Source organism: Balaenoptera musculus, chromosome 13, assembly GCF_009873245.2.
Source record: "Balaenoptera musculus isolate JJ_BM4_2016_0621 chromosome 13, mBalMus1.pri.v3, whole genome shotgun sequence".
In the NCBI taxonomy this organism is placed as follows: domain Eukaryota; kingdom Metazoa; phylum Chordata; class Mammalia; order Artiodactyla; family Balaenopteridae; genus Balaenoptera; species Balaenoptera musculus.
In genome coordinates, this window is record NC_045797.1 from 15,429,533 (window position 1) to 15,455,866 (window position 26,334).

The 26,334-nt window shown below is 46.4% G+C and overlaps 1 protein-coding gene across 3 annotated transcripts in view; it reads left to right on the forward strand.

The window, feature by feature from the left end:
- Positions 1 to 1,972: 1,972 nt before the first annotated feature.
- Positions 1,973 to 26,334, forward strand: part of TRABD2A (TraB domain containing 2A) — a 57,542-nt gene continuing 33,180 nt past the window's right edge. The window contains exons 1-3 of one of the 3 annotated variants that reach the window (XR_005022482.1): positions 2,182 to 2,308; positions 2,862 to 2,971; positions 3,130 to 5,382. Coding sequence is in view for 1 of the 3 variants with exons in the window: in XM_036873907.1 (XP_036729802.1) it covers positions 2,201 to 2,308; positions 11,972 to 12,532 (669 nt within the window). In the remaining 2 variants the exon portion in view is untranslated. Of the gene's footprint in view, positions 2,309 to 2,861; positions 5,383 to 11,971; positions 12,533 to 26,334 lie in introns of those variants that run through there. The other 2 variants (XM_036873907.1, XR_005022481.1) reach the window with 2 other exon arrangements.

Sequence of the window (26,334 nt, forward strand, 5' to 3'; positions counted from 1 at the left end):
AATAAACCTTTCTTAATGATGGGTCTGACTAAGGCAGGAAGCTCCACCTGAAAAATGTTAGAACCAAACCAAACAAAGTTATCCATATACTAGACATTTCAAACTCAGTGTCTGACTGTATTCTGGGCCTTGAAATAAATCCCAGCAAATTTAAAATATTTGAAATTATATAGAGTATAATTATAATGGAGCTAGATTAGAAATCAATAACAACAAAATATCTAGGAAAAATCCATAACTTGGAAGTCAAGTAACATACTGCTAAGTTATCCATGTTCAAAGAAAAAAAAAATCACCAGGGAAATTAGAAAGTACTCCCAACAGAATGATAATGAAAATAAATCTTTTCAAAATCTGTGTGATGCAGCTAAAGCAGTGCTTTGAGGGAAATTTATAGTTGTAAATATTTATATTAGAAAAGAAGAAAGTTTAAAAGTCAGTGATGTAAGGTTCCACCTTAAGAAGCTAGAAAAAGAAGAGCAAAGTAAATCCAAAGTAGAAGGAAGGAAATAATAAAGGTAAGAGTAGAAATCAAAGGAACAGAAAAGAGTAAGAAGACTAACAAGTTCAGTCATGTCTTCTGACACATTATTCCTCCCCCTCTTCCCCCTAGCCACAGCTGATTGGATGAGAATTCATCTGGAGTGGGGGAAAGAGTATGAAATAATAGGTAATTACTTCCTTTTGAGTTCTTGATGCTTGTATCTCACAACCAGAGAGAACTTCTTTTGCCAGTAGGTGGCAGCGCTGGCACCTTGAAAACCCGGACAGGCTGCCTTCTGGGTCGGCTGGGGACCAATGATTGCCGCCGGGCTGAAACGAAGGAGTCATTTCAAGACAGGAGAGAGAGTCAACTCCAGAAAGCAAATCCTCACTCGAATTTAGAACAGGGAAAAGTTTGAGATCTCTCTCTCAATCCGCCTCTCCCTCTCTCCCCCTCTCCCTCCTTCTGTCTCTCCCTCCCTCCCTCCCTCCCTCCCTCCCTCCCTCTCTCTCTCTCTCTCTCTCACACACACACACACAAATCTGGAAAACCTGAATGAAAGCTTGAAAAACTTGCCTTTTAAAAACCTGGGGTTCTTAACTGGAAGTACTGCTGATGGGCACCGGAGGCTCAGAAAACTCCTCCCACTGTGAGCAAATCGCCACCCCCGCCCCCACCTCCCCGAGATCCTCCAAAGTTTACATCAGATCCCCAAAATGGACGGGGACTTAAAACAATTAAGATACCCTGCCTACGAATGCTCCGTTAAACACCACTCAGAAGTTAATCGGGCAGGAGTCTGGGCTGTAAAGGGAGGTGGTGGAGTGCACCCAGGCCTTGGGTGGGAGGTGGGAGAGGCCGAGCACACCCAGTTGCTTTTATAACTTTTTCTTCCTGAAGGGTCACTGCTGTAAAAAACCCCTTGGGGAGTTTAGAGCGGAAAGAGAGCGACCACTTTTTGCAGACCTATTATGTGCGTCCTAAATGTCCTCATTTAATCTTTGCAGTAATCCTTCGAGTTCGCTGTTAATCCTTCCTATTACTCTCCCAAATCCCTTAAGAGGGCACTTACTTAATGGACTGCCGGCTTTCGTGGTTCCGGGTTTTAACTGAATGCACACACTGACTAGTTCCCTCTTTTACAGACAAAACTTCCCTGCGATTGCCTTTGTTTACATGAACTTGCCTTTAAAAATAGCCTTTCATTTATTTCTTTGGTCTATTTCTTTCCATCAAGAGCCATCCTCAGAATTGGCAGCGTGAACGCAGAAGTAAGGGCAGGAGCTAGTACGATTTTCGGTTGAATTTAGAAGACAGTCCTGGAGCCTCACTTTTCCCTTCTGGCCGGCTCACGGGGTGGCCGGCGGCCGGGGCAGGGTTTGGGCGGGAGGACCGGGGCCGGGGATCCCGCGGCTGCCTCTGCGCGGGGCAGACGGGCGGCGGAGGGGTTGGGCGGGGTCGGGGTTCGGCCTCACGTGGCCGCCGCCTCCGGGCTGGCGGGTGAGCCCCGCCCGGAGGCGGTCGCGCTAACCGCGGAGAGAGCCGGCGAGAGGCGCGGGGAAGTGGGCGAGCGCCCCCGGGCCCTCGAGCCCGGCGCGCCATGGCAGGCGCCGAGCGAGTACGCAGCCCCGCGGCCGCCGGCTAGCCGAGCCGGGAGGCCACTGTTGGGTCCCTCCTTCCCTCTGCGCCCCAGGCCTCGGAGCCACCGAGAGGAGGATGAGTCCCTGGAGCTGGTTCCTGCTGCCGACCCTCCGCCTCCTGCCCGCGAGCGCAGCCCCTCCGCACGGCGCGCCCGCCTCCGCCAACTGCAAGCACAAGCCCCAAGTAAGGCGCGCAGCGGGCGCGGGCGCGGCGGCCTCCCGGCATCTCCTGGAGGTGGTTACCTTCCCAACCGCATTGAGCCCCGTGCTCTTGGACCCCGAGCCGACTCAGCGGGCCCGGCTCCCACCTTGCACGGCGGCGCCTCCTAGCTCGCGCTTCCCGCCGAGCCCCCGGGTTCCCCTTTCCGGCGGGGGCGCAGAACTCCGGCCACACGAGACCCTGTCCCCCAGCCCTCGCCATTCGTCAGCCGAAGGGAGTCCCGGGCCGGGTCTCCCGGGTCTCGCCAGCCTGCTTCGCTGGCGTTTGAGGGACGAATCCGCGAAGACCCAGTGGGCCCGGGACTTGGGCACATTTACTTTGAATTTTGTTCTGCCTGCTCGTCCCTAGCGTTTCATTTCTGCTCGTTTCGAAATGGTAATAGCCCCCAGCAGCTGCTTGATTTAACCTTCGTCTATTCAGTGCCTGAGTTAGGAGGAATGTGGGGGGAGCTGAAGCCATCCCCCTTGTTTTACTGATGTGGGAAACTGAGGCTCAGAGAGGGACTTTTGTGCTCCAGGTTACAGAGCGCGTTCGTGGAGAGAGAGACCAGGTCTGACAGCCTAGCGTTCACGCACCCGGCGCCTCCTTGGATCTTCGCATCAGCGTTTTGGGGTGAGGGGAGCCGAGGTGAGAGAGCCCCAGTGACCTGCCCGTGTCCACCCAGCCCTATAGGAACAGAAGCCGAACGGAAACCCGGCAGGTCTGGCGTCTCCGGGGCTGAACCTCTTTCGAGAAGAGCATTTCCATTTCCTGATCAATTTTCCTACGCTCGGAATTTTCTGCAGGTCTGAAGTCCCTCTTTCTGAGTTGCGTGGAAGTTGACTTTTGCGAGCTTGCATCGGTGGGTCCAAGCTCTGTGGATCCCTGGCGCTGGGGAGGGTGATCGTAGACTGAGCGCCCTCGGACGCCGGGTGCCGGAGTTCAGGGGTCTGCCCACCTTCGGTGACACCTGCGCAGCATCCAGGGCCGCGTCCACTTCCCTCCGTGGTTTTATTCATCGTCTTAACCACAGCAAGGGAGAAGGGGACCTCACTGAGCCGTTCCTGGCGCACAGGGCTGCCCGGGAAGCTGCACTGTGTTCCTAGGGCGCCCAGGGCTGCGGACGCGCGGAGGCCGAAGAGGGAAATCCTCACCAGGGATCGTTCCAAACTCTGCTGCGGGGTGGCAGCTGCGGGCTTGTTATACAAGGCAGAAGTCCATCCTTTCATATGAAAGCAGAGTGCCTTGCAGTTTTGCGAATCTATTACCAACTCGTAATAATATTATCGAGTGAGTCTTGATAAGGTCTCTGTTTCTCCCTTCTGTTGAATCTGTCTTCTTGGTCTTTCGTTCTGTCAGTTCTCATACTTTTTGGTCTCATAGTAAAACACTTGTGTGGGTTAACAGAAATATTAATAAAATGCAAGAATACTCAAGCACACATGCCATTGACTGTCGAAGGGTGATGTTATCTAGAGACTTGTAGCCTCTAGAAAATTCTGTTTGTACACTTGTGAGAGAATGAAAGAGGAAAATATCTTTGTATTATTATGAAAATAGCTCTGATCTTACAGACTGCTTGAAAGGGACTTGGGGACATTCACAAGTCCCTGGACCACACTTTGAGAATCAATGTTCTATTCTGTGGGCAAACTGCCTTGTCCTGTGTGGAGGTCAGAAGGTCAGTCACTGGCAGGGCTGTCTGCTTGACCTGCAGGCTGTAGAGGGCACTGTGGGTGGGTCCCCCAGGGGGTTGAGGTGTTGAGATTGTAGAGTGAGGCTCTGGAATCCAGCCTCCCATCCGGTGTGGCAGCTTCCTGTAGCTTTCTGGAAGGACTGTGGCTTGATAGCTGGCTTGGTTTTCAACTTTCGTTAATCATTAGAGAGGTCTTCTGAGCCGAAGTCCGCCACAGACAAGGCAGGCTTTACCCAGAGCAACACACAGGTTGAGTCTGTTCCTTATCAACACTCAAACACAATTCTGGAGTGTTCTACCATTTCTGCTAGCATCCTTTCAGATTTGCTGTTTCTTCACCCAGATATCCACATGCTTGCTCCCATACTTCCATCTAGGCTTTGCTCAAATTCTCTCTATGAGACCCTTCCCGATTACCTATTAAAGATTATGTCACCCCCCAATTCCCCGGCCACCCCGCCCTCCTCTCTGCTTTTCCGACTTTATTTTCCTGTGTAGCACTTAACCACCATCTGGTAAAAATGTTTGTTTATTGTCCCCCCCCCACGCCCCAATCTTCATAAGTGTAGGAATTTTTGTTTGCTGCTGCATCCCCAGTGCGTACAAGAGTGCCTGGCCATAGTAGATGCTAAATAAATATTTGTCGAATGAAGAGGGCAAACTAAAGCCAACTTACTTTAATATCATTCCAGCTGATCTGCTGAAGGGTCCTCTTGGAAAAGAGCAGTTATCTCAGGTCCAGGAGCTGGATGGGAAGAGCTGAGGGGGCCCGTGGCTTAGGGGTTTAGCCCACATGACACAAGCTGTCATTGTGCTACTTTGTTTCATTGTATGGATTACACGTGTGTTAAAATCTCCAGTGAGGTGATTCAGTCCGCAGAACTTCGTGTGTCTCTGTCATCCAGGGACATGTCTTTTTCTTTTAAAAGAAACCTGTTCATGGTGTTAAGTTTTTTTTTTCCTTTGAAATCATCAGAATGTTAAGATACATGGCTCCCTCTAGTAGCATGTAGGGGCCACAATTACAGTGAAAGGGGGGTGGTAGAGCCATTTTGGTTTTCTTTTATGGAGACAAATAGCCCTTCCCCTGAGGGTGTCGGTGTGAGACAGGGGCAGCTGCACCCCTAAGATCAGTGCAGCAGCCTAGGGGCTCACCTGTGGGCAAAGGCAAGGTAAGAGCTCCCTGATCAGAAGCCCTGAAGACTCCCCTTTCAGAAGGGCCAGGTGGAGAGGTGTCAGTAGCCAGAGTGGGAGACAGGGTACCCTCCTGGGTCAGAACAGAACTCCATGTATTGAAGAAGCTCCACAAGATAAGGATCATTTCTTTAAAACCACTTTAAAACCCCTGGCTTAAAAAAAAAAAAAAAAGTGGAAAAGCCCCCCACCCCCCCAAGCTGTGTTATCCCGAAAAGAGAGAACGGGAAAGGATGGCCCTCTGAGGAGTTAAAGATGTCAGTGTGGGTTCATCTGGGTAGGTCATTGAGGCCCAAGATGGGGAGCTGGACAGAGCCTCTCTAGATGTGGAGTCAGGTGGTCCTCCCGAGTGATGGTGCACCTAGCAGAGTACGAATTGAAAAAGATGTAAGTCTGAATCGCGAGGGATGTCTGTTGCATGCTAAGGCCACCTGATACGGTGTTTAAAACCTGGGGCTCAGGGGCCAGCCTGCCTGGCTTTAAATCCTGGATCCACTACTTAGCAGCTATGAGACCTTCAGTAGCATAATAAACATCTCAAGGCCTCGATGTCTCCGTCTGGAAACAGCCAGTGTCTTACTTAGGTGTGTATCCTACCTCTTCCTCTCTTCCCCATCTCGCCTATGTGGGCATCGGGCAGGCGTTCACCTGCACCATGCCACCAAAACCGTTCTTGTCTGGGTCGCCAGCGACCTCCGTGTCGCTCTATCCAGAGGGCAGTTGTCCACATCCTCGACTTATTTAGTCCCTCAACCACACCACTGGCTTACTGTCTCCTCCCCGAAGCTCTTCCTTCATTAGGCTTCCTGTTCTTCTGATTTTCCCTGCTACCTCACTGGCCACTTCTCTTTTTCTGGCTTCTCTTCTTTCCCTTGACTTCACAAGGTTGGACAATTTCTAGACCCATTCTCTCCTGTTTGCCCTTAGTCCCTTGGAGATCTCATCTAGTCCTATGGCTTTAAATAACATCGAAATGATGATAACCCCCAGATTTTCATCTGGGCCCCAGATCTCTCCCAGACTCCAGACTCATGCATCCGCCTAGCCACTCGACCTCCCCACTTGGATGTCTGCTTGACATTTCAACTCAACAGGACCAGCACCGAACTTCTGACCTTCTCTCGAATCCTGTTCCACCCCATCTTCTCCATCTGGGGTGATGGTAACTTCATCCTTTTTTTTTTTTTTTTTTTTTTTTTTTTATAAATTTATTTATTTATTTATTTTAGCTGTGTTGGGTCTTCATTTCTGTGCGAGGGCTTTCTCCAGTTGTGGCAAGTGGGGGCCACTCTTCATCACGGTGCGCGGGCCTCTCACTATCGCGGCCTCTCTTGTTGCGGAGCACAGGCTCCAGACGCGCAGGCTCAGTAGCTGTGGCTCACGGGCCCAGCTGCTCCGCGGCATGTGGGATCTTCCCAGACCAGGGCCCGAACCCGTGTCCCCTGCATTGGCAGGCAGATTCTCAACCACTGCGCCACCAGGGAAGCCCCATCCTTTTAATTAACCGATTCATCAGCAAATCCTGTTGGCTCTCGCTTCCAGAATACAGCCAGAATCTCATCTCTGATCACTTCTCATCAAGTCTGTCACTACTGCTCTGTTCTCTCACTTGGGTCATTTCGGTAACTTCCTAACTGACCTTCTTTCATCTGCCCTCATCTCTCAGTAGTCTGTTCATCACAGCTGCCAGAGTGATCCTGTCAACACATTAACTCAGCTCGTTTCACTTCTCTCATTAAAAACCTGCACCAGCTTCCATCCTACTCAGCATAAAAGCCTCCACCCTTCCAGGAGCTCGGGGGCCCTGTGCGGCCAGGCCTTGTTGACCTCTCTGACCTTTGCCTCCTGCCTGCCTCTTGAGCCGTCCAGCTGCAGTCATGCTGGCCTCTTTCCTGCTCCTCCAACACATTGAGGGCCTTTCTGCCCCAGGGTCTTTGCACTTGCTGGTGCCTCCTCTTGGAGGGATTGCTCTTCTCCCAGATAGTCCTGTACTTTGACCTCTTACCTCCTTCACGGCAAGGCTTAAATGACCTACTGGACATTCAGGGACTTCCCTGGTCACCCTATTTAAGACAACATCCCTCCTCCACCAGTACTTCCTGTTCCCCTTCTGCTTCTGTGTTCTCCTCAGCAGTTACCATTAACATACCGGAGGCAGAGACCCATACTTCATTCACTGCTGTATTCCTAGTGCCTCATGCCTAGAGCCGTGCCTGGCGCTTGGTGGGCACAGCATTAATAGTTGGGAAAGAAATGAGTGTTGAACAAAGGCAGCAGAACCATCCATGTGCAACGCTTGGGTGGTGCCTGGCACACAGCGAACAGTCAATATCAGCCAGCTGCTTTCAGCATCATTACTGTCAGTGCATGGCTAGATGCCAGAACATGAGTACTGTTTTTTAAAAAACCTGAGCAGACACTTCCCTGGTGGTGCAGTGGTTAAGACTCCACGCTCTCAATGCAGGGGGCCCGGGTTCAATCCCTGGTCAGGGAACTAGATCCCACATGCATGCCACAACTAAGAGTTCGCATGCCACAACTAAGAAGCCATCGAGCCGAAACTAAGGAGCCTGCGAGCTGCAACTAAGACCTGGTGCAGCCAAATAAATAAATATTAAAAAAAAATCATCAACCAAGAAATGTTCTTAGAAAAATATTATATATGAAAAAAAACCTGAGCAGTTTTCAGTGAAAAGATCACACAATAACCCTATTTCTAGACTCATACTGGTTGAAAAGACAACAATAACATAAATAAGAAACTAAGAATGGATACATGTAATTGAACAGACTTTGTTCCTGAAGAGAAGTGTAGGCGTTTTGAGGTAGGATGGGACATTAGGGACATTAAGTGTGTTGGGTGAAAACAAACCAAAACCAAACCAAAATGAAACACCCCCTCACCACTCCCCACCAACCCCACACTATGATCCTTCAGTATCGGTTTGGTTTTTCTTGGAATATATTTGTTTACTATCATGGTCTCCTGATAGATGACAATGAATCAGGTGCCCATGTGTTTAATAATAATAATATTTCAACTATTTGCCATGTCTCCAGTTGGAAACTGTGTAGAAGCCCTTTAGTAGATTGTGTGGAACTTGTGTGACCAGATGTATAGGTCAGTGGTCTCCAATCATATCATCATCCAGGACCCCTTTGATCACCAACACTTCCCACTAAAATGAACAAATAAAACAAACTAAACCTATGCTTGGAAGCCCACCTCTAGCAAACCAGTTGCATTTAAAGGTAATTATTCTGTTACCCATTTAAAATTAACCAAAGCCGAAACTGTCAACCTCAGCTTTTGATTGCTGTCTAACCAGTGTTTTTCTACCAGCTTGATCTAATTCTAACCAACAGTGAGACATTTGATTGCTTAATTAGCCTTTGGCAACCATTTTTCAGTAGACTACAGTTTCCATGTGGCTTTTTGAAGTGGTATTTAAATAACCCTGGGGACTCTCATTACTCCCTAAGAGGATGCCTGAGGACTGGCTGGAGACCCTGTACACCATTCATCTCTTAATACTAATTCAACCGTTAACAGGTTTTAAAAATTATTTAAAAAATGTATTCTTTCTCTCATTTGTTCAGTCATTTAACTTGTACTTGTCTAACTTGTTTATTACCATTACTTATGATAGGGGTTATTATCTGACTTTCACCACCTGAGTTCCATCCCTGGTTGGGGAACTAAGATCCCGCAAGCCATGTAGCACGGCAAAAAAAAAAAAAAAAAAAAAAAAAATCTCAGTGGGGTGGCTGAGACAGAAGCAGAATTGAGCATAATTTGTGCATTCTTGAAAAGCTGGGTGTGTGAGCAGAACTATGATTTGAATACTTTAAAAAACAAGGTCACAGGCTGGAGGCTAATGAGATATGCTCCGTCTGGTGTGCACGGTGTTTTGAGAAAATTGAGGTCTCATTTCCCAATTGGAAGATTTTATTTAACATCAGGATTTCTAGTTTCTTTGGAAAAGTCCCTTCTGGGGCACCAGGCCTGTTCCCCTGTGGCCAGCACTGCTGAGGCTGCTTAGCCAATGTCCTTTGTGGAGAGTTGTGGGCTTGTTGGCCCCTGACCTCCCCCTGCTGTTATGTCACCCCAGCCCACGTGTTTCCCTGCCTCTGCTCTCCTCTGAGTGGTCCCATGGTGTTTTTGTGAATGTGGCAGGGGGACAGGTGGAGAACAGCAGGCTGAAGAGAGTAGGGCCCCTGCTTCAGCCAGCTCCACCCTCATCGATCTTATATTTTGAGATTCTGTGTAATATTTCATTTGAGACCAGGTTCCTGCTGCTGAAACAATGACACAGAAGTGCAAATATAGTTGACCCTCATTATTTGTAGATTTCATGTTTGTGAATTTGCCAACTTGTTAAAATTGTTAACCCCAAGCTTGTGGTGCTTTCACGTTCTCGTGCAGATGTGCCCAGAACTGCGAAAAATTTGAGTGGCCGGATGCACAGGCTCCCAGCGGAGGTCGAATAAGTCAGTGCTCTGGCTTGTCTTTTCACCCCTCAAACTAGAAACAAGTAAACAAGTGTACTTTTTGTAGTTTACTTAGTGCCACATTATTTTTGCATTTTTGTGCTTCTTGGAGGTGATTTCACTGTTTAAAATGAATGAAGTGCTGTCTAGTGTTCCTAAGCACAGGAGGGCAGTGATGTGCCTTAGGGAGAAAATACATGAGTTAGATGAGCTTCATGCAGGCATGAGTTACGGTATTGTTGGCTGTGAGTTCAATGTTCACGAGTCAACAAAATATACTAAAGAAGGTGCTTTTCAATAGAAGCACCCATAAAACATGGTTATGTATTGCTCTGTTGACTAAAACGTTGTGACCAGAGGCTCGCAGGAACCTAACCCTGTGTTTCCCCTAGGAACAGTGGTTCAGTATCTGGTAATTTAGTGTTCACAGTGACTTTATAGAACATAACTATGACACATAATGAGAGCTGATTGTAAATTGAAACCCCACAATCCAGGAAAGCATGCTACTTAAAAGGCTGCTGAAATGAAGCCTTTGTAAGGAGAATGAATTCCAAATGTTCCTTCCTATAAAACCTGGATTTTCACATTTCTGGGTTGCTTGATGTGGGGCTTGCCTCATGCGTATATCTGACCTTTACGCTTGAACTCCTTGAGGGCTGCCCTGTGCGCTTCTTTGTACGGTAGCTCTTAATAAACAGGTGTTTCATAAATGCCCGCTCTTGAGACTGAGAGACACTCAGGGCCAAAGGGCAAAGTGGCTTGGCCTCAGGATGTAACCACTGCTCAGCCTATAAAACTGTTGGGAGAGATCGTGGAACTATCCAGTTCTCTGCTGCTGAACCAGAAGGCTTTTGTAAGAGAGAAATGCAGGACAATGCATGTCCTAAAGGGACAGGGGCAAACTGTGCAATCAGGGGCTTCTTAGGACTGCGGAGTCAATCTTGGCTGCGCATTGGAGTCACCAGGGAAGCTTTAAAAATATCACCTCTTATCTCACCTCCAGGGATCCCAATGTGATTGATCTGGGATGAGACCCAGAAATCGGACTTCTAGAAGCTTTGTAGGTGATTCCAAATGTGCAGCCAGAGTTGAGAGACTCTGCCTTTGGGGTTGTTGAATTTGAGGTCTGAAGAAGTAGAAACCACCAGGTGTGCCTGGGAGGTAACAGTGGGATTCTCAGGTGTCCCTTACCTGTGTCAGGTGCGTCCTTGTAGCCCCTTGAGAATCCCCTCTTTAACTCCTGTCCAGTTGCTAGAGCAGGCACGGGGCAAACTCAAAGCTGGTGATTGTATTGCTTTCTCATCTTTTTTTTTTTTTTTTTTGCAATATGAAGAAATTTATTGCTGTATTTTATCAGATGTAATTGGGGAAAAAAAGATGCTATAATGTAATTTGATCAGATTTAGTGCTCATTCCTAATCAAATTAATTTAAAATGAAAATAAAAGAATACTTTAATAGCATGATAGGACGAATATTCTTTTTTTTTTTTTTTTTTAAATTTAGATGTAGTATATTTGTCAATGTTTTTCTTTATGGCTCTTATAGTTTGTGTCTTATTTTATTTATTTATTTATTTATTTATGGCTGTGTTGGGTCTTCGTTTCTGTGCGAGGGCTTTCTCTAGTTGCGGCAAGTGAGGGCCACTCTTCATCGCGGTGCGCGGGCCTCTCACTATCGCGGCCTCTCTAGTTGCGGAGCACAGGCTCCAGACGCGCAGGCTCAGTAATTGTGGCTCACGGGCCTAGTTGCTCCGTGGCATGTGGGATCTTCCCAGACCAGGGTTCGAACCCGTGTCCCCTGCATTGGCAGGCAGATTCTCAACCACTGCGCCACCAGGGAAGCCCCCAGGACGAATATTCTTAATTATTAACTAATAACCAAATTTAAACAAGGAGGGAAAACTGTGGTGGGGTGGGGATGGTGGTGTGCTGAATTGGGCGATTGGGATTGACATGTATACACTGATTTGTATAAAATTGATGACTAATAAGAACCTGCAGTATAAACAAACAAACAAACAAACAAACAAACAAAATGCTTTCTCATCTTTAATCAACATTGCGATGAGAAAAGGGAAGGGATGCTGAAATTCAGTCTGCTTTGAGGACTCCTGCTCCTGGTAGGTGAATCCGCCTGGACTCAAAAGAAGTCTTAGCTCTATTTTGATCATTTTTCTCCTGCAGGGTGACTTGTCTCTCTAATTTACCTCTCAGGTTCCTGTCCCTCCATATCATGCCTTGATGTTGTCTCTTTTCCTTTTAGCAAAGTGAGTTGAATTCCTTCTTGTGGACCATAAAACGAGACCCACCGTCTTACTTCTTTGGCACGACCCATGTCCCGTACACCCGGGTTTGGGACTTCATCCCAGACAATTCCAAGGAGGCTTTTCAGCAAAGCAGCATTGTGTACTTTGAGCTGGACCTCACGGACCCTTCCACTATCTCGGCCCTCACCAGCTGTCAGATGCTTCCACGAGGTGAGAACCTCCAGGACGTGCTCCCCAGGGACATTTACTGCCGCCTTAAGCGCCACCTTGAGTACGTCAAGCTCATGATGCCCTCGTGGATGACGCCTGACCAGCATGGTAAGGGTCTCTACGCAGACTACCTGTTCAATGCCATCGCGGGCAACTGGGAGCGGAAGAGGCCCATCTGGGTGATGCTCATGGTCAACTCCCTGACCAAAGTGGACATCAAGTCCCGTGGGGCGCCCGTCTTAGACCTGTACCTTGCCCAGGAGGCTGAGCGGCTGAGGAAACAGACGGGGGCAGTGGAGAAGGTGGAAGAGCAGTGCCATCCATTGAATGGGTTGAACTTCTCACAGGTAAGACCCTCTTTGCATGTAGGACTTGGTGGCAGTTGATTGTGTGGCTGAACCTATTGAATTACAAGACTACAGGAAATAGACCAGAAGCACAGTTGACCTAACAATTGTCTTTGCTCAAGAAATTTATTCTACGGATGAAAAAATAAGCCTGTCAGTCACTTTTGTCACTTATCTGTGTATTATCAAGAAAGAAAACTTGTTTTTTCTTGTCATCCCAGCAAGTATTGCATGCTTTTGTTACTCATTTTAATTCAGGTCGTTGTTTAGGAAAGTGAAGGCCAGACTGGCTGTCACGGGGTGTGGCCTGGATCACAAATGATACCGGCCGTGGCTGTTTCAGGTAACATCAGTCCCTTTGAGATCATTGCTGTCTCTCTTCAGGACACTCGCCCCAGGACATTCCTTTCTAAGGCAGAGTTATGGTCCTGTACCCATCGTTTAGAGATCCTACCCCAGGGCATTAGAATTTAGGTTGATTTTCAAGAAGTTCTTCACTTCTCATAAGACAAGAAATACTTTATTAAAGTGCCATTATTTCAGTGAAGTTTCTTGTTGCTGTTGATGTTTTAAAGTGCCTTAGATACCTCTAGGGGCCAGTGGGAATTTTGCAACATGAAATAAGTATTCTTGTTTTGCAGATAGTCTCAGTGATTGGCTTGGGATGTTGGTGCGCAGAATAAAATCCAATCATCCAGGCCTTAGCAGATCTTGAAATACTGAAATTGGATTGTTATTTAAAGGTTTAAGGACACTCAACAGCATAAAAATGCCGTTCCTGAATTGATAATGAAATTTTTAGGGAATTTACCTTGCTAAAATTCTATAATATTAATAAATACTCAGATGCTAAAATATAGTATTTGTTTGGCATGTTGAGACTTATAGATAAGATAGGGAACCGCTAATTTTGTTGGTCTCCTAGGGGAGTTTTCTTGCATTGTTTTGGAAACCTGCAAAGCCAATATTCTAACTTTTTCAATGTCTGCATTTAATGCAAATGTTTTGAAAAAGAAAGGTGCTTTGATTTAAAGGCTCATTGATTTTGACCTTACAGATTTGAAATTTGTGAGCATTTTTAACTGAGCCAAAGCCTTCTTTCATACTTCCAGTTGCTGGGAGACAAAAGCTTGGAAGTAAAATACTAGCTTGAGCAAGATATCTTTGCATGCATGTGTGTATTATCTCTTAAGGTGATACATTTATGAGATATTTTAAGGACTGTAGTTATAGTATAGTTATACACTACGGTGTCATGTTGATTTCATGACATTCTTAAGGATCATATAGGTATTTAATATTTACAAACTAAATTTCTTATAAAACCTTTTTTAAATTGAAGTATAGTTGATTTACAATGTGTTAATTTCTGCTGTACAGCAAAGTGACTCAGGTATACATATACACCTTCTTTTTTATTCTTTTCCATTATGGTTTATCCCAGGACATTGAAAATAGTTCCCTGTGCTGTACAGTAGGACCTTGTTGTCCGTCCATTCTGTATGTAATTGTTTGCATATACTAACCCCAAACTCCCAGTCCATCCCTCCCCTCCCCACCTCACAACCTAAGTGTCAGCTCAGTGCATTTTAGCATATGCGTATACCCACTACGAGATCAAGACGTTGAACATTTCCATCACCTCAGAAAGTTAGTGTAAAGTTTTCATCGCAGCATAACTCTATAGAAAATTGCACCTGATGAATTTTCACAAACACAGGCCATGTGCCCCATACCCAGGGCAGGAAACAGAACAGCTCCAGCTCCCCAGAAGCCCTTCAGTCCTACCCCCATCCCCACCCCAAGGATCGGCACTGTCCTGAAAATCTTTGAGCATAAATTAGTTTGACATTTCTAGAACGTCACATAAATGCAGTCATCCAGTATGCTTCTTTGGTGCTTGGCTTCTTTCCCTCAGCGTTACCTTTGTGATTCATTCATGTTGCTATGTATAGTTGTCCATGGACCGTTCTCATTGCTGTGTAGAATTGTAGAATTCCATCCGAGTTTTAGGGTGTTGGTTGATGGAGTCTCCTTTCTCGGTAAGCAAGATCATTTGTACTCATTTTGATAAAAGACGAAACCTAACTCATTCCCTAGGGCCCCTGTTTTCTGCTCATTTGAGGGGTGGTTGGTTCCTTCCTCTTTGTTCTGTAGCAATCCTTTCTGTAGTTCTTCTTCCTTTTTTTTTTTTTTTTTCTGCCCACGTGCCCGGTCAGGGCCCATCTCTGGGGACTCTAAACGGCTATGGCTGCCCCTTCTGGTGGAACTGGCCTGGGTCAGCTTCTCTCCATTGATTTAGATGGTCTTTGTTTTTAGCATATCACCATCAAACACACACACACACACACACACACACACACACACACACACACTCTCTCTCTCTCTCTCTCTCTCTCTGTTTCTGGACTTTCCATTTTGTTTCATTGTACTGTTTGCATATTTCTGTGTCAATATGACATTCATTCATTTTATGCTATATTAAAAAATGGATAATGATGTTGCTTTCCTTAATGATTCTTAAAACCATTTTGATTAAGATTTTGTTAATTTCTAGATCAATTTGGGAAGAACTGAGACTTTTCCTCACATTAAGTCCTGTAATCCAGGAGCATGTTATCCTTTCCATTCAGTTTAGTCCTCTTTTTTATTTTGTAGTGTTCTTGATCAGATTTTGCTCAATTCATAAGTTTATTCATTGTTTTTAATATAAACTTTGTTGGTGTAAAGACTCTTTTCTCATATTTTCCAGCTGGTTACTAATTTTTATATATTAATTTAACCACTTAATTGAAATCTTGTATGCTAACAATGCTAGTTGATTCTCTTGTTTTCTTAGTGTTCAGACATATCATGGATAAATAACTATTTTGTGTCCATCTTTCCCCAGTTTGTCTCATTTCTTTTTCTTGCCCTAATGTGTTGGCTAGGATGCCTAAAACAGCATTAAGTAGTAGTGGGAAGGTCAGGCACCCTTCCTTTCCCTAACTTGAATGAGAAAGCTTTTGATAGTTCACCATTAAACATGGTGCTGCTAGTTGATTAGTATTTATGATGTGAATGAAACATACTTGAATTTCTGTTTTGCTGGGACTTTTATCAGAAGCAGTTGTTGAGTTTCATCAAGATCTTTTTTCTTGCTTCTGTTATGATCTGTCGTGATTTTTTAAAAAAAATTGAGATATAATTGACATATAACATTATATTAGTTTCAGATGTACAACATAATGATTTGATATTTGTATGTATTGAGAAATGACCACCACAATAAGTCTAGTTAACATCCATGGCCATCCATAGTTACTAAACTTTTTTCCTTGTGATGGGAACTTTTAAGATTTACTCTCTTAGCAACTTTCAGTGATGTCTTAATCTTATGACTTTCTTTGTTTGACCTCTATTTGTAGATTTCTCAGTATTAAACCATCCCTGCCCAGCTGGTCCTAAACTTCAAGGACCAGGGTGTGAGCTCATCAAGAGTTACCCTCCTAGCCACCCATTCCTATATTCATTTAGTCAGCACACCCATTGAATTCCTATTGAATTTGGTGCTGCATAAAAAGGTAAGGTGTAATCTGGTTGTTGCTCCCTAGAACCTGAAGTCTTCTTTTTTTTGGCTGCGCCATGCCACGTGTGGGATCTTAGTTCCCTGACTGGGGATTGAACCCGTGCCCTCTGCAGTGGAAGCGTGGAGTCTTAACCACTGGACTGCCAGGGAACTCCCGAACCTGAAGTCTTTATAATACAGCTAACTAGCTTCTCAAGGGCAGGACTCATCACTGTTTTCCTAGGGCTTAGTGCTGTGTCGGCACATAGTAGATGCTCAGTAAGCTTTTATGGGGGGTAAGGGATTGAAGGAGTCTGTAACTCTGCCTGGAAAGGGAACAGAAAGTCTCTCTCTGTTCTAGATCCCTCATGATTCCATTATTTTTCTCCCTTCTCTCTTCCCCTTCACCTCTTCTCTACTATCTGAGAACTAATTGTTCCCTTCGGTTATTTTGATTTGGCATCGGGAGAAGAATGCCTACTTCCTGTCTATGGATTTGATCTTGCCACCTCAGGGCAGACACCACCCTTATCCTGCAGGATGGAGTCAGGTTATGACTCCTGATTTTTTTCATCCAAAGTTCGTGCCTGCTTGATACTTCTGGCAGCATTGCCATTCCCTATGTGAAGAAAGCACATGAACTCAGCCATGGGTCTCACCTCACTTCCCTCCCCTTCTGCATAGGTGGGCTCCCATGAAAGATTTCGGGTTCCTTAGAGAAGTGATCTTTCTAAATCCCATTTCCATGGTCATGCACCACCAGGCATCCAGACATGGTGCACTGCCTGGCTTCCTCTGAGGAGCTGACTGGAATGACTGTCCGACCACAGGATTCTCCTGCCTGCTTCCCCAGCGAGGGACTGGATGTCAGGGTGGGGTGGGGTGGGAATTTGAGACAGCTCCAGTCCCCTTGGCATTGGGGTCTGTCCTTGGGACCCAGTCATACTTGGGTTTGCGGTCTGAGTCTTGGGATCTGAGAGCTAATACGAATGCAGCCAACAGGTCTGGGGTTGCCCTCTGCTTTCCACGTGCAAGGACTCATCTCCGGACTTCCAGGATCCTAAGAGGCAGTTAGTTGGATGTAAAAGTCCTGTGCAAACACAGCAGTGCTCTTGCTGTCAGCAAAGAATCATTCCTTTGTTATTGTTTACTCTTGCCAATAGATGGCACTAACATATATCATATTTGCCCTGTCAGCTGTCACTCTTCTGTACGGTCCAGCAGTAGGTGTCACTACCGGCTCCCGCCCTCTTTACCCCAGGACACTAATAACTCACTCTTTTGGCTGAAAAGCACCCCCCCCCCTTTTTCCCACAAAGTGAAGCCTTAAACAGTGGTTTTGTCCAGGGGACATACTTGCAGGTCTTATGAAAAAGTCCTTTTCCTGAGTCACAGTTTTGGGGTGTTGGGGAAGATGGGGATCTTTCTTCTTTGGAGCAAGTTCTCTTTAGGTGGGTCAGTCACTTAATAGAAGAAACAACTGGTTCTAGGGTGGAACACTGGAAAGGTCCAGGGCAGGGCGGAGTCGGGGAGGCAGCCCCTGCCCCCAGGAGATTGTGGTCTGGCTGGCGAGGCAGGGTGAATTCCTAGAAGGATACCCCATCTCTCCGTCCTTGGCTATTGGTGGTGAAGGTCGGAGGAGTGGGAGGTTGGGAGGTGCTGGCCAGCCTAAGAAAGCTTCCTGAGGAAGGAGGGTCAGATCCTTTGAGGAGGAGGTGGACCTGCCAGGCCCAGGAGAGGCTGACTGCAGGAATACCGCACGGTGCCTTGTTTTGTACTTTGCAGGGCTCTCTGCATCTTCTCCCATCAGTGTGTTGGATTTTAAGAACAACCCTGTGAGGCTGGCAGGTCTCTGTTCCCAGAGGCCACGGCAAAAGTGAGGGTGGGTCAGCGAGCAGAAGCTGCGGGGGACAGTTTCCTGTTGGAATGACCCTGGTGGATGGCCTGGGGTCTCAGTGAGACTGTGCAGGGCTGGCCTGGCCCCCTGGTCTCCCGTTTTCTAATCTAGTTCTGCCGCTGAGTGCTGCCACCTGCCCAGATTTACAGTCTGATTTGCTGAGGGAGTTCCTGCTGCTCCCTAGTCATAAATGCCAATAAAAAGCAAGCGATCATATCTTTGAGACTGACCACATTTTCCATAATTGAGATGGAATGTGCTTGAAGATGGAGATCTTGATACAAATGAAATTATTTACAAAACAGAAACAGACTCACAGACATAGGAAACAAACTTCCAGTTCCCACAGGGGGAAGGAGGGAGGTGATAAATTGGGATCTTGGGATAAGCAGATACACATTACTGTATATAAAATAAACAACAAGGACCTACTGTATAACACAGGGAACTATATTCAATATCTTGTAATAATCTATAATGGAAAAGAATCTAAAGAAGAATATATAGATATGTATGTGTAACTAAATCACTTCGCTGTATGCCTAAAACTAACACAACATTGTAAATCAATTATACTTTAATTAAAAAAGATGGAGGGGCCTTCCCTGGTGGTGCAGTGGTTGAGAATCTGCCTGCTAATGCAGGGGACACGGGTTCGAGCCCTGGTCTGGGAAGATGCCGCGGAGCAACTAGGCCCGTGAGCCACAACTACTGAGCCTGCGCGTCTGGAGCCTGTGCTCCGCAACAAGAGAGGCCACGATAGTGAGAGGCCCGCGCACCGCGATGAAGAGTGGCCCCCGCTTGCCGCGACTAGAGAAAGCCCTAGCACAGAAACGAAGACCCAACATAGCAATCAATCAATCAATAAAAATAAATCTTAAAAAAAAAAAAAAAAAGATGGAGATCTTGACATTTTACCTTTCCTTGATATGTTTGGTTTAAAATAAAGACCTGGAAAAAAATACGTGAAGTCTCTGAAAGGGAACTGCTTCCTAAAATATGGGCAGATTTGCTTGTGAACAAGAACATCCTTCTGAGAATTCTCTGATGTTCCAGTGGTTAGGACTCTGTGCTTTCCCTGCCGAGGGCCTGGTGTCCTTGTACCCCAGCCCCTAACGTGGTGTCTGGCACGTGGGAGGTGCTCACTAGTGGTTGTTGGCTAATGTGTCAGCCAGGTAGGACGTGTGAAAGTCTGATTTCAGTGGGCAGAGCTTGGAAAGAGCAACGGGAAACCAGTGAACTTGTGGATACCTTGGCTAAACTGAGATACAACATGAGTGTGTGCTGATTACTTGCAAAAGTTGATTACAGCGTTTCTGACGGCTGTGTAGATATAGACCGACATCTTAAAATTCACATTAAATACAATCTTTTTGCTTGTACCTCATTCTTTTGCTTTTTAACATTCTTTCCCAACATTGCCATATAGTATTTTTGTGTTCTTATACAGAGCGGGGCGAAGTGCTGCAGTTACTGTAAATGCCCCAGGAGCTGGGACATCTCGTCCTTGAATTAACCTGTCCCTGCTTTCACCTAGAGCATCAACCCAGGCGTTGTAGGTGGGCACAGTCTTCAGAAATTGGAGGTCTGGGCTGGGCCACTAGCTCCCCCAGCGGGGTCTTCCACAGCATGTCTTCACCTTGGCCATCCCCTTAATTTCTTATTTTTTGACCAGAAGTGGAAAATTGAATCGACTGTGTCCCTGTGGCTGGCTGTGATGTTCAGACGCCACAGACTCAGCTCTGTGTTTCCACCTGGGCACAGGCCTGCTCGGGAGTCATCTTTCCTTTTACTGCTAATCTTTATTTGGACACATTTCTTAAGCACTCAGCATGGGCTGGGCATGCTGTTTCTCATTTTTGGGATTCAAAGACAAAGCAGTTGTTGATCCTGCCTTCCCCTGGCTCTGGGCGGCCCCTCTAAAGTCTAAAGCAAACTTAAAAAAGATAGGTCTTTTTGTACACATGCATGGATCCCACATGTGGGATCTGGGGTTCTGACCTCAGCTGGATCGGACCCTGCTTGGCCGCCTTTGGGGTCGTAAGAGAAGCACTTCAAGGGATGCTGCATTTTGGCCCCACGTCCCTGCGTCCTATCCTGGTGCACCAGGCTGGGAGTAGAGAGCTCCTCTGAAACCCCGGCAGCCAGCTCTTGGTGGATCAGCTCCACAACACGCTAGACTTTAAGAATAACACCCAGCGTGTCTCTTTAGGAGGGGGAGGAGAGCTGTCTGTCCCTCTTCCTGCCCAGCAGGATTAGGTGAGGCAGAGTCTGCCTGGCTTGGTGGAAAGGGGGAAGGGGAAGAGGAAGTATCCGGGTGGGACTGGGGCAGCTGTTACCCGGGACGCTGCAAGGAGCCAGGTGAGGACTCTGCAGGTGGAGGTGCTCTGTGGCCTAGGGTTGGAGAAGGGGGGCTGTCCTGGAACCTGGAGTTGGATGTTGTATCATGTCACACCATGGGCATTATGGCATCTCTGTTTTCCTCTCTCCCTCCTAATGCTTCCCTGACATCCTCCCTCCCCACTCTCTTCCTTGAGGCCCTTCCCTTTCTATTCACAGCCACTCAGAGCTTAAAGGGGAGCGAGCAGGGCTCTGGCGCCAGCTTCAGCAGGGGCCTGGAATCACGAAATGTGGAGTTACCCCGTTCCTGCCTTCCCTGACGGGGCTCCTACCAGCCTCTGCTCTCCAGGGGAGTCTGGGTAGGTGAGGTTGCTTATCACTGAGCAGAATATCAGCAGTGAGGGCGCTGCTGAGTGACTTCTCAGGGAGAGGCCAGCTCTGGGAATGCCCTGTGCTGTCTGTGACTAGGCAGCCTTGTCCGCATTCGTTATGGTCATAGGCTGGCTGCTGTCCGACAGGACTGCTGATATCTCTGACCTCCCCTCAGGTCCAGAAGTGATGTTGAGATGCTGTAGGGTGAAAAACCCCTTCTGGATGACCCCGCAAACCTAGCGCTGGGCAGAGAGAAAGTGTTTGTAGACATCTGAGACAATTTGTGACTGAACCCGAGCTCAGGGTCCTGATACTTGGCTGTGCCTCTCTGCCCCCACTCCCCCTTGTCAGCCCCTCCTTTCGGGCTCCGATTCTGGCCCTCCCCTTCCCACCTCACACCTTCTCTACCTCACCCAGCCCTCCCCCTCCCCCTTTCCCTGCTCTGCTCTGGGGTGTGACAGTTCAGAATCTAGGTGCCAGTGCCTGGAAGAGAGAAAAGACAAACAGTGGGCAATGAGAGAGAGAAGGAATATGCAGAAGAGGGGAAGATCAGTAAAGGGTCAATCTTGTGTGATAGCGCAAGACTGGAGTTTTCATCTTGCTTTTCTGGTCTATTCCCTAGGGCATGAAGTGGGAATCGCTGTTAAACACCTTCAGTGGACATAAGGGGCTGTATTAGTTTGCTGGGGCTGGCATTACAAAGTGCCACAGACTGGGTGACTTAAGCAACGGAAATTAATTTTCTCACAATTCTAGAGACTGCTGAAAGTCTGGGATCAAGGCATCAGCAGGGTTGGTTTCTTCTGAGGGCCTCTCTCCTTGGCTTGTAGATGGACGTCTTCTCCCTGTGTCTTCATATGGGCTTCCCTCTGTGTGTGTCTGTGTCCTAATTTCTTGTTCGTTTTTAAAAATTTTTATTTTATATTGGAGCATAGTTGATTAACAATGTTGTGTTAGTTTCAGGTGAACAGCAAAGTGATTCAGTTATACATATATATGTATCTATTCTTTTTCAAATTCTTTTCCCATTTAGGTTATTACAGAATGTTAAGCAGCTTTCCCTGTGCTATACAGTAGATCCTTGTTGGTTACCTGTTTTAAATATAGCCGTGTGTACATGTCAATCCCAAACTCCCAATCTATCCCTCCCCCCAACCCTTCCCCCATGGTAACCATAAGTTTGTTCACTAAGTCTGTGAGTCTGTTCCTGGTTTGTAAATAAGTTCATTTGTATCATTTTCTTTAGATTCCACATATAAGCAATATTATGTGATATTTGTCTTTCTCTGTCTGACTTCCTTCACTTAGTATGACAATCTCTAGGTCCACCCATGTTGCTGCAAATGGCATTATTTCATTCTTTTTAATGGCTGAGTAATATTCCATTGTATATACGTACCACATCTTCTTTATCCATTCATCTGTCATTGGCCATTTAGGTTGCTTCCATGTCTTGGCTATTGTAAACAGTGCTGCAATGAACATTGGGGTGCATCTAATTTCTTGTTCTTATAAGGGCACCAGTCATATTGAATTAGAGCCCACCCTAGTGACCTCATTTTAACTTACCTCTTTAAAGACCCTTCTCCAAATATAGTCACATTCCGAGGTACTGGGGGTTAGGTCTTCAGCATGAATTTTGAGGGGGACACGATTCAGCCCATAATAAGGACCCAGGGTAAAGTTTCAGAGTTTGGGCGGTGGGGGGCAGATTTTGGCATCATTTCAAAAGTGTCTCATTGTAGGTATCCACCTCATGGTGAAAACCTGTGTATGCCATGGGGAGAGGCGAGGGGGGTTCCAGCAGCTCTGAGTACACTGTAGGCACTTGCAGTGTGGCTGATTCTCTTGTAGCAAAGTGGTTTTTCAGGGTGTCACTAAAGGATGTTGTCACAGAACCTTAGGTGGCAGAAGTTATGGAATAAAATGGCAAGTTTAACTGGATGTTAATATTTATGATATTAGAGGGTTTAAGGTGGAGCCAAAATGGAAGGAGATGTAAGAACTGCCACTGGTTAATTTAAAATGACCAACTAGAAAACAGTGTCATCTAGGAACTTCCCTGGCGGTCCAGTGGTTAAGACTCTGTGCTTCCAATGCAGGGGGTGCGGGTTTGATCCCTGGTAAGGGAACTAAGATCCCACATGCTGTATGGTGCGGGGTAAGGGGGGGGGGGAGAAAAAGAGAGTGTCATCTAGCTAGCTGATTTTTCTCATTTTGTGTTATAATTGATTTTAAATGGTATCTTTAACCTTTTTGCGGGTCTACTGTGTATCAAATTGACCCAGCAATCCAACTTCTATGAATTTATCCCATGAAATGATTGAGCAAATGACACAGATGTGTGTTGGTTGTTATTAATTGCAGTGTGATTGATGCAAAGTATGGACCCAGCCACTGGGAACTGGTTAAATTATGGTCTCTCCAGGTTGTTGAATCCCATATGGTTATTTAAGGTGCTTATGTAGATCATGGATCGCAGGGGCTGGGTAGGCAACAGGAATGCATGAAACTGGCCTGTGTTGGGAGTGGGGAGTGACATGAATTGTGGCATCTGTGGGGTGAATATGCCAAGTGAAGAGGACAGTGGCTGCTTGGTCCTAGTCGATTGCTGGCCATGTAGAAATGTGCACCCAGTGTGGCCAGACCTTCACATTTTTTAAATTCATAATTTGGAAGTATATTATATAATTTATTCTTTTTTCCCATTAGTGAGATATCATTGACATAGAGCACCATGTAAGTTTAAGGTACAGTATAATGATAGGTTGTGAAATGATTACCACGATAAGTTTAGTTAACATCCATCATCTCCTATAGATAACAAAAAAAAAGACAAAGAAAAAAATGTTTTTTTCCCTTGTGATGAGAACTCTTAGGATGGACTCTCTTACAAACTTTCATCCATAGCACACAGAAATGTGCACTGCAGTCATCATGTTGCCTGTTACATCTCTAAGTACTTATTTATCTTATAACTGGAAGTTTGTTCTTTTTGACCACCTTCATCCAATTTCCAGACTTTTCTATTTTTGTTTTAAAAGAGAAGTCAGAAGTCTGGGTTTTTCTGGGAAATGCCCTGGTTTTTAAATGTTGGTAAGTACCTAAAAAAAAGTGAACCCCTTGTGTAATACTAATAAGATTTAGCTGTGAGCTGGATCGGTCATTAGGGCACCCATTTCCTACTTCTGATGCAGAATGTTCTCAAAGTGTGTGCTGCACCGGCTGCATCAGCACCACCTTGGAATTGTTAGGAATGCACAATTTTGGGCCACACTCCAAACTTGCTGAATTAGAGACTGTGGGGTGGGACTTGGCAATGTTTGGTCTAACCAGCCTTCCAGGTGATTTGATGCACACTCAAGTTTGAGAACCATTGGTCTCTATTCTTGGTCACCATTCTGGTCCCCGTCCTTGTATTGGCTCTGGGAGTTACCTCAGGTTGCCAAAGACTCCTTTTTCTCCCCAATTAAAAGCATCTGTTGCCATATCCCCACTGGGCAGCTGTTCTTTTGCTGCCTTGTAGTGGCTCTTTATGTTTATTTAATTCTTAGATTGGTGTCTAACTTTCCATGTGTTTGTTTATTTCAGCTCTCAAACTAGCATGGAAACTCCTAGAGAGCAAGGATGTTGATTTAACTTTTTTCTTTTTTTAAAAGAGTCTAGCACAGTGCCTTGCACAGGTGATATTTCCTAATTGGAAGGTACTTTCTGAAGATTGTTGTTTTCTCATCACTCTGTCTGGCCACGCTGTCTTAAACAACCAAAACCACAGCATTGACTCTGCTGATTTGTTTCTATCTTTTCCCTGACTTCTTCTCCTGTTAATTCTCCCAGAGTAACTTCTTTCCTGCCACCAGGGCAGGGAGGCTGGTTGCACAGTAATGGCAGGGTGCCTCTCCCAGCTTCCTGGTGGGTGGCTCCAGGGCCAGCAGTGCAAGGTAGACACACCTCATGGGGGCCGTGAGCTGTGTGCTCATAGGCTGTGGGGTGCCCTAGGGAGGCCTTCCCTTCCTTTCTAGGAGTGGTTTCCAGTTCTGTGGTGCAGTTTTATAGCTTCTCTCCGAACAAGTCCTGAACCTTGAGAGCACCATGTAGACTGAAGAGCCTGAAAATGAAGGTGCCTTCCAGGCCCCCTGCTGCTGGCAGTTGAAGTGACCCACTGCAGGTGGGGTGGGCTCTCGACGTGGCCTCTGCTGGAGGAGGCCCACCTTCTGCAGCCACTGTGGTGACATGACTGCCAAAGAATGTGATTGATGGGGGAAAGGTATAACAGTATTACTTTCTAATTGTTATCCGGCTTACTTTAATAAGCATATTAGAATTTGAGCTGATTTTCAAGGAAAAGCTAGGATTTACACAGGCAGAGGAAACAGAGGGAGATATTTCAGATGGGCCAGCAGTGCAGGCGAACCTGGCCAAAAGCACGCTGTGCTGGCTGAATGGTGGTGAGCTGGGCTGTGCAGGGGTGAGGTGTGATGAGGCTGGAGAACGAGTGTGAGGTAGGGAAATCACTGTATGCTCTGAGGGCAGGGGGGCAACACTGGTGTTTTCCAGGGGAAGTGAGAGTATAAATATGAGTAGAGTTGCAGGACATTCACCTGGCAGCTGAGTGTGGGCTGGATGGGGCCGAGGCACGGGTCACTTCTGCAGGGGTGTCAGAGGTAGTTAGACTCTTGGCTGAGAGCTTCAGTTGTGTTAGCCCTGGGCCCTGGGCCATCAGGAGTGAGACACCTGGGGTCTGGGGAGTGAGACAGCTGGGGAGGGTGGTAGCTGCCATGTAGAGTTGTTCTCTGTGCGCACTTGATCGTGAGCATCATCTAGGTTGTTGTGTAAAGGAAAACCTACCATGATTGCTGATATTGGAGAAAATGCAAAATAAGAGAAAGGCCAGAGGCAGGTTGGACTGTAGAAGTGTTGGCTGGAATAAACACACACAGCGTGAGGGCTGTGAGTTTCAGTTTTATGTGGGGACTTCCTGAGGACTATAGCTTGGGAGGCAGCCTCTCTGATAGCTCTGAGGAACTGCTGCCAAGAGGAACGGGGAGCAGTCAGTACATATGTGATTTTGACGATGGGGGTACATTCGACCAAACGCACATTTTGGTAAGAAGGCTGCTGCTAGTCACAAGGTCTCTGTTAATGATTTTAGTGCTTTTCTAACAATGGGAGGATGCAAGAATCCAGGTTCGCAAAAATTTTCTCCTAAAAAATATCTGTCTGAAGGCCTGTTCTGCCAGTTTTCCCAGAGCAAAGAGTGCCTCATTCCTGATCTCTTCCTTGAGGTTAGGCTATGTGAAAGGTCAACAATTGCAGTGGCTAATGACTCAGTCCTTGTAGAGCCAGATGGCTAGTGACATTGTTTAGTTGGTAGTGCCCCCTCATGATCATAAATTTAACCTAGGTTTGGAAGGCATTTCCTGACTATTTTGTACCACAGTGCTAGGAATGCTCATTCCTAGGTCAGGCCGGGACTTTGTTGGTAGGCCATTCAATGTGCTATTACTGGACTAGGTTAACAGTAGAGAAAAGTCTCTGGACCACCTGTCTTACTAGTCTGTTATGGTCCAGGAAAGATTCCCTCTCATTCCTTCCTCCCATGTCTAGAGTTACACTATTCAATCATTAATCTCAAATAGAACTATA